Source organism: Panthera onca, chromosome D1 (assembly GCF_046562875.1).
Source record: "Panthera onca isolate mPanOnc1 chromosome D1, mPanOnc1 haplotype 2, whole genome shotgun sequence".
NCBI classification, from domain to species: Eukaryota; Metazoa; Chordata; class Mammalia; order Carnivora; family Felidae; genus Panthera; species Panthera onca.
Genome location: NC_138348.1, coordinates 91,910,761 through 91,922,182, shown reverse-complemented (window position 1 = coordinate 91,922,182; position 11,422 = coordinate 91,910,761). Strand labels below are relative to the sequence as shown.

The 11,422-nt window shown below is 53.4% G+C and overlaps 1 protein-coding gene across 6 annotated transcripts in view; it reads right to left on the bottom strand.

Annotated features, from left to right (window-relative positions):
• Positions 1–4,138: 4,138 nt before the first annotated feature.
• Positions 4,139–11,422, bottom strand: part of KIRREL3 (kirre like nephrin family adhesion molecule 3) — a 551,192-nt gene continuing 543,908 nt past the window's right edge. For 4 of the 6 annotated variants that reach the window (XM_060605198.3, XM_060605200.3, XM_060605199.3 and 1 more), the window contains 4 exons: positions 10,176–10,358; positions 8,604–8,713; positions 5,144–5,230; positions 4,139–4,583 (listed from right to left, as the gene is read on the bottom strand). In XM_060605198.3, coding sequence (XP_060461181.1) covers positions 4,140–4,583; positions 5,144–5,230; positions 8,604–8,713; positions 10,176–10,358 — 824 coding nt within the window. In that variant the 3' untranslated portion in view covers position 4,139. The remainder of the gene's footprint in view (positions 4,584–5,143; positions 5,231–8,603; positions 8,714–10,175; positions 10,359–11,422) is intronic. The other 2 variants (XM_060605201.3, XM_060605203.3) reach the window with 1 other exon arrangement.

Genomic DNA, 11,422 nt, shown 5'->3' with positions numbered 1-11,422 from the left:
TTTAGTGTATGTCAAAGACTTCGCCATTAGAGAGGAGCGGGGAGATGGACCCAGGAGGAATAGCAGTTAGAGAGAGAAGGGATGATCCTCCTCTCCTTATGACAAAAATGTATGCATCCAGGGAAACAAATCTTTATTTTTAGAAAGAAGACTCGCTTGAAATTTTCTCATTTCCCCCAGTTTATGACCTAGTTAGGAAGATTGAGACATAGGGGGTTGGGGAAAAGACGATTGGAGCCTTACTGTTAAGGAGAAGTAACCATCCGAGTGAGAGTTCTTTATCAGTGATTCTCATGTCTAAAATGTTTCTTTAAATAGGCACACCAAGTGGTCTTTTAAATAAAAATCTATGTGGAAATACAGTTTTTATTTCAATACGTATACTTCAATTTTAATGAAGTTTATCGTGTGGAGAAGCTTCCTAAAGCATAAACCAATGGCAGGACTCCCCTTGGTCTTTTTGTCTGGTGCCCTCCTAAACCGCACACACGATACCTGGGCAGAGCTAACGGAACTTGGGGTGTGTACCTTGTGATTTCTACTCTGATTCCATAATAGCAAACACCCTGCGTTGCCTGTACGCCTCCAGTGCCGGCAGTGAGAGACGGAATGAATTCCTGTTGGCTCCTTTTCTCCAGGTCTGAGAAGCTTCCCAAGCACTACATCATGTTTGTTTTCTTTTCCCTGGGTCCTCTCCACTCCGGAAGCGCAAAGGCAGCTTCGAGGCCTATTACTTAAGAGCGCTTGCTATAATCAGCGTCATCAGAAACGGATTTGCTGTGGTATTCTAGCTCACCACGTGAGGGTGCTTCCTGTTCCATGAAAGTTGAAGAAGTATTGGAAATGACCCCGGGCTTTCCAGACTGATAGCGAGCCTGAGAATTAGAAACCGGGCTCCCATCCAGGGACTCGGAGCCAATAATGAATTTTAAAGCTATCAGAAAACTGGATACTGGCCTTGGTAGGGGTGGGGTGGGGGTGGGGGGTGACTGGATACACAGCATAGCTTTGTTTCCCAGGAGTTGAGGTCTTTCCAGGTCGCCTGGGGACTTGAGGTGGAGGATGCTGGTCCCCCCCCTCCCGCTCCCCCACCTTCCTAACGGAGCTGTGGTCCGTCCTTGCTTAGCCTTTCCACAGCAGGAATGAGCAGGTGGCCTTTAGCGTCGGCCATTTTCATCATATTCTGGGATGACAGTGGCCTTGAGTTTGCGCTTCGGATGGAAACATTTTGTAGCAGAAATCACGTGTGTCTAAATGTCACCTTTGCCGCTTGTTAGCCCTGTGACCTTGGGCAAATCTTTTGGCTTCTTGAAGCCTCATTCCCCCGTCTGTAAATGATGATCCTGTGTAGAATTCTCAGGATTAAGTATGATTACAAATGTAAAGCACTCATTTCGGTTAATTTGAAATCCCCTACAGGAGAGTTCAGGGCTTCCCTCTGCCTGAAAACTTTTTTTTTAAGCCCTCCCTTTACCAGTTTCTTGCAGCCTCACTCTTCAGCAGGAAGTAAAGGGGGCTGGGGACAACCGAGGGGTATACGGAGTGCAGCCTAGGCTCCTTCTCAAGGCCCCAACTTTCCAGAAGCTCCAGGCTTCTGTGTTCTTCTCTTTCACCAAGGCCTGACTTGTGACCTCCTAGCCCTTCAGCAATTCTTTGCTGTACTTGTGCACTGGAGAGAGCTTGTGGGGTTGGGCCCTGCATAGCTGAGTCTTGACCACGCAGCCCCTGTGCTCCCTGTTTGTCTGCCAATGATTGTCCGTGTTCTTACCCTGGAGTACCTGATGATCAAGAGGGAGAGAGCTCTTCCTGTTCTATGGGAGAATAGGTTTCTCACTTATTCTTCCGGTTATTGTCCTAATCTGGGGTTCCAGGACAGAATGGGTATCTCCACCTTATTCTGAGAGCTGTGGGTTGAGTGTGTGACAGGGGCAAGGGGTCAGGGGCGGGGTGGGTGTGGTGCAGTTTAGCAGGTAGATTTGCCACCCAGGTTGAGGAAGGCTGGGAGGATTAACAGACTAATCTTGAGTCATTTTCTTTCTATATACCATGACATTTTGCATCTGGTTTTAGATCTTTGTTTCTTGTTGGCAGGGGCAAAACATGTCCGGGAAAGGAGAAGGCTTGTCAAGGTTAACCTCGAACACGCGGGGGCCAACATCCTGGCCTCTGTGTGTGGCCAGAATGGTACTAGGAGCAGGATGGGGACTGGGATGTACACTGACATTTCTTCTCAGTTTCCACCCTCTTGGGCTTGGGGGCTGCAAAAGAACTGATCTAGGGAACTGGGGAATTTTGAAGCAATAGGAAATATGGAAGAAGCAGAACACTCCTCTGGACGGAGGTGCTATGAGAGTCATATAGAGAACCTGTGGTTGGGGCCATCCAAGGAATCAGTGCATGGAGGGAAGCACAGACTTTTGAGATGAAGGTTCTCATGATGGGTAAGGATTACCGGGGAAGGTTGGAGAAAGAGGGTCTAACCTAAGAGGAACCTCCCCCCGTAGTGACACTGGGTTTTCCAAAGTTCCATTTGGATCCTGCTCCTGAACCAGCGCTCTAACTTGCCCATACCTCTCCATCTAACCTGGTCTGCCATCGCGATCTCCAGCCTTCCATTCAAACAAGGCCATTCTTACAGTATTGGAATCTCAGAGTGTTTGGATGTTTGGTGACATAGACTCTTTGAAGAGGGCCTCCTGCCCCGAACCCCTAACGGAAGCAGCTTCCCTTGCAGAATATTGTTGAGAGACAGGCCTAGAATGACCCCATCAGAGCCCAGTATGGCCACGTTGCCTCTGAGCTGAACATGGCATGGGTCCTGTGTCTGCACGCCCTCTGGCTTGAACCCGACCACAAGGAGAGGAGCCTGCTGTAGGTGTTATTGCCAGTGCAACCAAAGCCATCACCTGCTTTCATTATCTGGGAAAACCGAATCAAAGAAGGGCAAAGAAGTGTGCGTTCCCAGAGCATACCCTGAGCTCTTGGCTTCTTCCTGTGGCTCTACAGGAACAAAAGGACAGAATGGATTTGTTGGAGTAACGGCCCTAACATTTCTTTTCAGGTGGTGAGTAGGTGGGGTGATGTGTAGATACACTCTCTCTTGCCCGTGGAGTCTTACTAAAGACAGGACCATTGTTCCTTGTGTGGATTGAGGCCCCTGGAGATTCATCAGCTGAGAAGGGGAGTCTCACCATTTTAAAGACTTGACCTCTGGTCCCCTCAAGGCCCAGGAAACACTCTCTCCAATGACTATTTGAAGAACCCTGGCCAGAGAAGCTCTCACACTGCTTATATTAACTCTGATTGTGCTGTAGGGCAGTACACGAAGCAGGGGTGGGTGGGGAGGCTCTGAATTGCACAGCCTGGCAAGGGGCATGTCCCGCGAGTTTCCCCAAGTGTTCCCATGTTCCCTCTTGCCCCTCCCTCGCCCTCCCAGGACGCCAGTCTCTGACTGGCCCAGTCCCACCTCAGAGTTCAGAGGCCTCAAGTCCAAGGACAGAACTGCAAGAGTATGGACACAAAACACCGAACAAATTGGGGGTGGGCCCGCGGCCAGTGCGGTGGGAGAGATGCTCCAGGGCCATTTTCTGACTTCTCAGCATCCAGGGTCTGGGCTCTGAGCAGCTGGGGGCACTGGGGTCTCTGGGGCAGCTGAGTGCTGGGAAGCACTTCACCCCCCTTTCTCCCCAGGGTTGTGGAGGAACACAGGCACAGGGGTAGGGCTGTGGGGCAGCAATATAGAGCTCAAGGGGAGGCCGGAGAGCAGACGGCAGTTTCATTAAAGCAAAGTTATAGCTGCCTCTGGAGCCTGTGGGAGGGGCCTCCGGGAAAGGGGTGGGGACCAGAGTGTCCGGTAAGGAGCACAGCGTACTCGTAATGTACTCCTCTGACCATGTAACCACCCCCCCACCCCCACCCCCCCCCCCCCCCCGCCCCTGGCACGCTGCAGCTGGGGACCCGAGTTTGTGCTTGATCAGGGCTTCGGAGGAGGGTGGCGGCAGAGGCGCTGGGGGCGGGGGGCTGTCCTGGAGGCCGCCGCCTCTGGGGTCCTCTGCGCAGCCCCCGCCCCGCAGTCTCTGGGGAGCCAGCAGGTGGCGCGGCCCCTTCCCCCGCCCTTCCCGGTCCCGGGTCTGGGATCCTCAGACGTGAGTCTGCATCCTCCGCTGCAGGGGTCGGCTGGGGTCAGAGTTTTGGGAGGAGGACTGGGAGTGGTGGGAGGAGGAGGCGGAGGCCTTGCTGGCCTTGTCGAACTGCACGTAGCCGTCCTGCTTGCCGCTGCTGCTGACGCTGCTGTCACACTGCGTGTCCAGGAAGGAGCTGCTGTCGCTGAGAGAGCCTCTCTGGAACTCCCGCTCGCAGAGCTCGATGGACGAGCTGCCCATGCCCAGCACGAACCTCTGCCCGTAGTCGTACAGGCGGCCCTGGCCGCTCAGGGTGCTGTAGATGTTGGTGAAGGACATGCCTGTGGGCACTCGCTGCTTGCCTGCGGGACGCAGGTCCGGCTGGCAGCTGCTTAGCGAGATGGTGGGCGTCGAGTGGTGCTCTTTGAAGGTGTTGACGCTGTAGTAGCCGTTGGTGGGGTCCTGGGAGGGGGCCAGAGCGAGAGCGGCGTCACTGGGTGGGCAGTGACTGTGAGGGGGGCTTTCTGGGCTGAGCCAGTCCTCTTTTACACAGGAAGGGCTGAAGGAGACACAGGAGGAAGGGGACAGCTGGGGACATGGCGGGGGGGGGGGGGTTGCTGGAAGGAGCAGCCTGGTGCCTGGGGGGAGGGGGCTGGAAGGTGTTCAGGGGGCAACAGGATGCAACCGGTGGCTCTCTCCCCTGGCTATGTGTCACTATGTCAGGGCAGTGCAAAGCCATTTGAGAACCAGACTCTGTTTCTTGTTTTTGTCCAGAACATGGATACTTAGTTTAAATTTTTTTGTTTGTGAGGAAGCTGTAGGAGAGAACAGTGGGACCCCAGCGTTAACTCTCTTGCCTCCTTCGGCAGATGAGTGTCTTGGCTTAGGCACCTGTCCCCACGGTGACCTCTGGCCTCTCTCGGTTTCCTGTCATTGTTTGTCTGGATCTGAGGCTTGGGCATCGGAGGAGCTCCGAAGACCGGCTTCCACAGCTGGGACTTCTAACCTGCCACTATTCTTACCTTCAGGTTCTGAAACTCCTTCTCCTCCTCTTTGAGGACCTCCAGCTGCTTCAGTACTGAGTCTTGTTGGAATTCACCCCGGTCCATCTACAACCCAGAAACGGCCGCTCAGTGGATTGGAGGTGGGCTAAACGTTTGCTTCCCCCAAGGAAAAGATAGAGAAATGAACGCAAAAGAGGCTGGTCCTCTCTGCCTCCCCCTCCCCACCTCCTCTGGCTGCCTGGCCCATGGAAGGCAGGTAAAGGAGGCAGGAGGAGACTCCAGATGTTGTCATTGTTCCCGAAGCCCCGTCTTGAGAGACAGAGAGAGACAGACAGGAGGGGTAGGGGTAGGGGTGGGGGCCGAGTGGGGGAGGGGAGGTTTGCTAAGACCACACTTTCTTCCCTTGGGCTAGATAGAGCATCTCACTTGGATGATTCCATTCAATCCATGGAGCATGTACTGAATTGTGGGCCAGGCGTACGCAGATTGAGGTGCATGAAGATATATGTGTACACATCAGGGAGCTGGATCTGTAGATAATTATAGGACCTCGACTGCTGGGCACTGAAGGCTTAATGAAGGTTTTTGGAAAGAATCACAATGCATCACTACCTGTGAGATGCTGGCAACAGGGGCCACACCTGTTATTCATAGCAATGACTTGAATGTCCTAAGGGTTATCTTCTTAGCAGAGGCCAAAGAACCTAGGGGCAAGGATCACTTCCTGCTTCTCTTTGGGTCCCCAGCACACCCGGTACAGCACCTTGTATATTGTGGTCATTGACCAGAATGCTTTTGGAACGGAATCATATGCAATCATCTTGATTTGTCATGCCTAGCGCAGTGCCCAGTATATGGTAGGGCCGTCACAAATGTCCTGTTTCTGTTGGATGGATGAATGAAATGGCATAGCTCTAAATGACTGAAAATTAAAATAACAGACTGAAGGTGGAGAATGAAGCATGCTTGGCACACAGTGGGTACATGAATCTGAATAACCACAGTGATGCTTATTTTGTGGCACACAGATGCCTCCCCGGCGTCCCTTCTGCACGTGACATGATCTAGGACAGGCTCCCACCCACTCTCTGAGCTGGGACGTTTCTTGTTCCTTGTGACTCACTTTCTTGGTCTCTTTCTGGAGCCTCATGAATCAACCAGAGGGCTTCCATACTGTTTCATTCCAGCCAATGCTCTGTTTCTGCCTGGATTAGAGTTCTTTCCTCCCAGATTCAACTTCTAAGCCTGCCTCCCATCAGGCTTAGAAGAGCCATACAGGGGCCTGGGGGTAGAGGGAGTCGGGGAACTAAGGTCTCCCCAACGGGAGGCTTAGGGACAAAGCCCTCAGCAGGTCCCTCCCCCTCCACCCCACCCAACCACACACACCCTCTTAAGTGACTGCTGAGCAACCCGCACTCTTTTAGAGACAGTCTGAGGCAACCAGAAGTGAAGGGAATTTAAGGCCCTGTTTGGGATGGAGGACAGGCCAGGGTCCTTCCACACCAGCCTTGATGAAACCCATCTACGGAGACCCCTGTCCCTCTCCGGATCTAGGCTCTGGTTTCCACTCTTGTGATGTCAGGCGTCAGGCACTGTGTTAGGCCTGGAGGAAAGAGACATGCAAAGACTTGGGAACGTGCCCTTGGTGGGACTCCGAGAAAACTGGGGGGCTGACACGTAAGCAGAACGATGCACTATAAAAGAGGAACAGGCAAAGTGTTGGGGGGAGAGCAGGAAGTGCGTGGCTCTTCCCGCAGGGGAGGACAAGGACAGACAATTATGGAAGAGGTGACATTTGAGCTGATTCTCAAAGGAGAGTGTGAAATTCAACAGACAAAACCAACAGGCAGAGGGAAGAGCCTGTGGAAAGCCTCCAAGGTAAAAAAGACTCAAAGGCCAGGAACTGCAACGTTTTGGAATGTCTGGAGGGCTGGGTGCCTTTCGTAGGAAGATGGGGCTGGAAAGGCCAGCAGCCACCTCTTGATGAAGGAAGGGCCTGCTGACATGCTTGGTGGTCGGACTTTATCTAGTCGACACGGGGAGCCACCGAAGGATTTTAAGCAGGCTAGTAACAGGATCCGATTTGCATTCTAGAAGGACCCTTTTTGGGGGACTCTGGAGGGTGGGCTGAATCAGGTGGTAAAAAAAATAAATAAATAAGGTGGTGAGACCACTAAGCCGTTGTAATAGTCCAGGGAGCCACGATGAGGCCCTAGTAGGGAAGTGATGGTGGGATAGAGGCGAGGGCACATATTTGAGACAGTTTTTTGAGGTGCAGTTGAAAGGACCTGAGAATGAGAATTAGAAAGAAAAAGACCAGTGAGGAAAATGTCTGTTAGATTCAATAATGTCGGTGAGCATCTACCAGGAACTGTGAGGCTCTGAGACACAGGGACGAACAGGCAGCTCGCTCACGGTCTAGTGGAGACAGATAAGGGAAGGGGTGATTTCAGAGCCACACGGTGGCTCCCGTTTCTTGAGCACTTAACTGTGTTCCTTGGGCTCCAAGCCCTTTTTGCGTTTACCCATTCAGCTGTCACCACCTCCCTGTGCTCTATGTCTTTCATCCCCACTTCACAGATGAGGAGACTGAGGCACAGAGAAGCCCATGCTCTCTACGCCCTTGCCTGCTGCTGCTACTCCAAGGTATTTTAACCATGACATAGTATGCACTAGAGTTTTCTAGCACGGCTTTTCAGATTCCTGCTCGTATAACTGGGCGGATTACCGTCTATCAACGGGAATCAGGAAGAGGAGGGGCAGGCTTAGGTTTGCTGGAAAAGTTATGAGTTTGCTTCTGGTAAGCAGTCTAGTTTCCGAAGAGGAACCTACGTTTCTTGCAGACTTTTTGGGGGGAAGGGGTGGGGGAGGGGCAGGGCATGTACCAAATATCTATAATATTCATGTGTGTATAGAATTATGTATAGAATACCTATGTATTCTATACTGAGCCTGGGTGGCTCAGTTGGTTGAGTGTCTGACTTCGGCTCAGGTCATGATCTCGCGGTCCGTGAGTTTGAGCCCCGCGTCGGACTCTGTACTAACAGCTCAGAGCCTGGACTCGGCTTCGGATTCTGTGTCTCCCACTCTCTCTGCCCCTCCCCTGCTCATGCTCTGTCTCTCTCTGTCTCAAAAATAAATAAAAACACTTAAAAAATTAAAAAAAAGAATTATGTATTACGCAACAACAACGTTATGGCAATTTATGCATATGTCTTGTCTCTCTACCGAATAAGTCAGGTTCTTTGAAAGCTGGGACTACATCTTCGAGTCTCCCAGAACACCAAGTGTAATGGAATAGACAGACGATAACTCATTGTTGGCTGAGAGTAGGTGTCTGACCTATTATGGGGGGGGAGGGCACATCTTGACCGATGCTCTACTTCTGGAGAGCATCCAGGCCACCAAGAAGCCTCTGGAACCAGGACCTTCAGGGCACCGAGATCGGGGTGGGGCGGGGATAAGATGGCGTTCTCACCATCAGCTGCTTGATGGTAGGGTGTTCCTCAGCCTCCCGACCAGACGCAGGCTCCTTGTGGACAATCTCCACTCGGATGTCATTCTTGGCCGACACAACCCCTTTGAGATCTGGACGTAAAATAGGCAAGGACAGATGACAGGTTCAGTCCTCATCCTCAGGTGTTAGGGCCTGAGATGTTGAGCCCCTGCCGCCCCCGCCACCCCCAGGGCTTACCCTTCAGTCCCTGAACTCAGTGGCTTCAGACTCCCCTCACCCCCCCCCCTCCCCCAAGCAGAACACCCGTGTGGACGGGCTGTGGGCTGTTGGGGCCTCAGCTCTCTTCCTCTGTTGGCCCTACTGCATGCATTTCGGCCTCTCGCTGCTGTTGTCCTGGCTTCAGACGCCATCCACATCCATTTGTCTGCTTTACAGAGCTAGGTGCTTTTTATCCCTCTCAATTCTCACCTTCTTCTAGAAGTCTTCTCTGGCCTACTCTACCAGGCTCTGATCTCTCCATGTAGAGAGTCGCAAATCTTACTGGTAGAAAGGACCTCAAGGTCCTGGGGCCAACCCCCCTTGCCCAAAGCGGAAACATCACATGGACCACAAGGGGTGGTCCAGTTCCTGTGTCAGTGTTTTCACAGTGGAGGTGTTAACGCCTTCTAGGGGGGGCGGCCCATTAATCGTCTGGAGAGCTCTGTCAGAAAATTCTTGCTAAAACATTCTCCCCTGTAATTTCCATTGAGAGGGGGGTGAGGGAGCTTCCAGGACCACCTCACTGGGGGAAGTCAAGAGGGCCAAGGCTGCGGAATTTGCAGTGGAGGAAACCTCGTGGGGGACATCCAGCTTTCTTCTAGTACATGAGAGCTGCCCAGCGGTGGAGGGAGTAGGCTTACTCTGATTGTTCATTTTGTGCCTTAGAATCATAGAACATTAGAGCCAGGGGGGCCACAAATGTCACACCATGTCATCCCTTGCTGTTAGACATGAGGAAACTGAGGCCTAGAGTAATGGTGGCTTGCCCAAGCTCACATGGCGGAAAAAGGTAGGGCTAGAAGACCGTGTCTCCACTGTTTTCCTCCACTCAGCCATCCCGTCTGACGCTTCCACGCGTGTGTCTGTCGCACGAAACGTCAGAGCTACGGCCGGGGTGAAACTCCAGGCACACGTGATTCTTCAAGAGTGCACCCGTGCCAGAATTTTATTGCTAGTGACTACAGACCTTTAAAAGTCTTCACAAAGGGATTCCTCGAATGCTTCCCGGCACCCCCCCAACCCCATGTGTAGGTGACCTGCCTTTCTGGTTAGACTAGCAGAAGTCGGAGGGGGCAAAGATCAAACCACCTCTCCCCCTCCCGGCCCTCCCAGATTTCTCTGCCTTCTATGCAGCCGCACGCGTTCCATCCAAAGTGCTGGCTGACTGCCTTGTCAGAGTTCCAGTTCGGTCCAGTTCCGCATCAGCTGAGAGCCCACCATGTGCCAGACAACACACACAGCACTGCACGTACAGAGGTGCAAACAAAGACCCCATCCCTGCCCCAGCAGCTCACAGCACCGTTAGGGCCCCCTGCTCATTGCACTCCTGCTTACTTGCTCTCCGGGGCAGTCTAAGCCTGGCCTTTTTCTCTGTCCCCCTCCCTGAGATCCCGGGGGTCCCTCCCGTACTTCTCTGGGAGCGCGCACAGCAGAAGGCCACGATGGTTGCCATAAGGACGAGGAAGGCCACGCCGGCTCCTACGGCCACCCCGATGATGACGGCCATCGGCACAGACTCTGTGGGAGAGAAGCAGGTGGGGCTGATGAGAAATCCAGGGAAACCGACTCTCCCCGAGGGGGCCTTAGCCAGGGTCCTGGACCACTGCGCTCAGGCCCTCCTGGGCAGTGCCTCGAGGGCTTGGGTGGGCATAGGCCGAGTCCAACAGGGGTCAGCTCCAGCGGGACTCAGGGTGGAGGAAGGGTGGGAGGATAGGGGGAGGGCAAGAGCAGGGGCGGGTGGGGAGGGAGGCAAGCAGACATGGGGCGGGGCGGGGCGGGGCGGGGAGGGCTACCCGGAGATGAGAAGCAAGGCTGGGTACTCTTTAGCTTCCCTCTGTACTAAACCAGGAATACTCTGTAGGGAAGTGGCTGCAGGGGCCTGCTGGGCATCAGGGTAGTAGCCGCCAGAGGCCCAAGTCTTAGGTGCCGGGGTGGAGGGGGTTGGGGGGGGGTGCATGGGATCGCATCTCCCCCCTCCCACCTCTCTAAGGAGAAACTATCCTTTTCCTCGAACTTCCCCACCCCCCAGTCCTCCCGGGCCAGTGCTCTGGGCATCTAGGCAGCCCTCCGGGAGAGAAGCCTCCAGCTAGGCAAGCCCTCACTCCCTGCTGAGTTTCTTTCGCAGTCTAGCGCCCTAGCCCTGTAGAGATGCAGAAGGGGAGGGGCAGGTATGGGGGGAGGGGTGTTCCAGATAGCCCTGGTCCTTCTGTGGTTGCATATGGGCCGGAGCACAGGATTTGGAGCCCTGAAGAGTCCACTGGGAATAGAATTAGAAAATGCGGGGGCAGGGAGACCTTACAGCCTGCTGAGTCCAAGCCTCCCATTTGTAGATGGAAACACTGAGGTCCAGAGAAGTCACTTGACTTGGTCAAGGACACACAGCTAGAGTCAGGGCAAATCCAGGCTTCCTCTTGCTCCCTACCTAGCTCTGTCTGCTGTATCACACAGCATCCTCTAAAGTTCACGTGCTTGGTACAGCCCAGACTCCATCACTTCTTCTGAGAAACTTACTTCACCTCTCTTTTCTCTAAAATGGGATAATTATAGTACCCAACTCAGGGGGTTGTTATGGGGTTTAGATG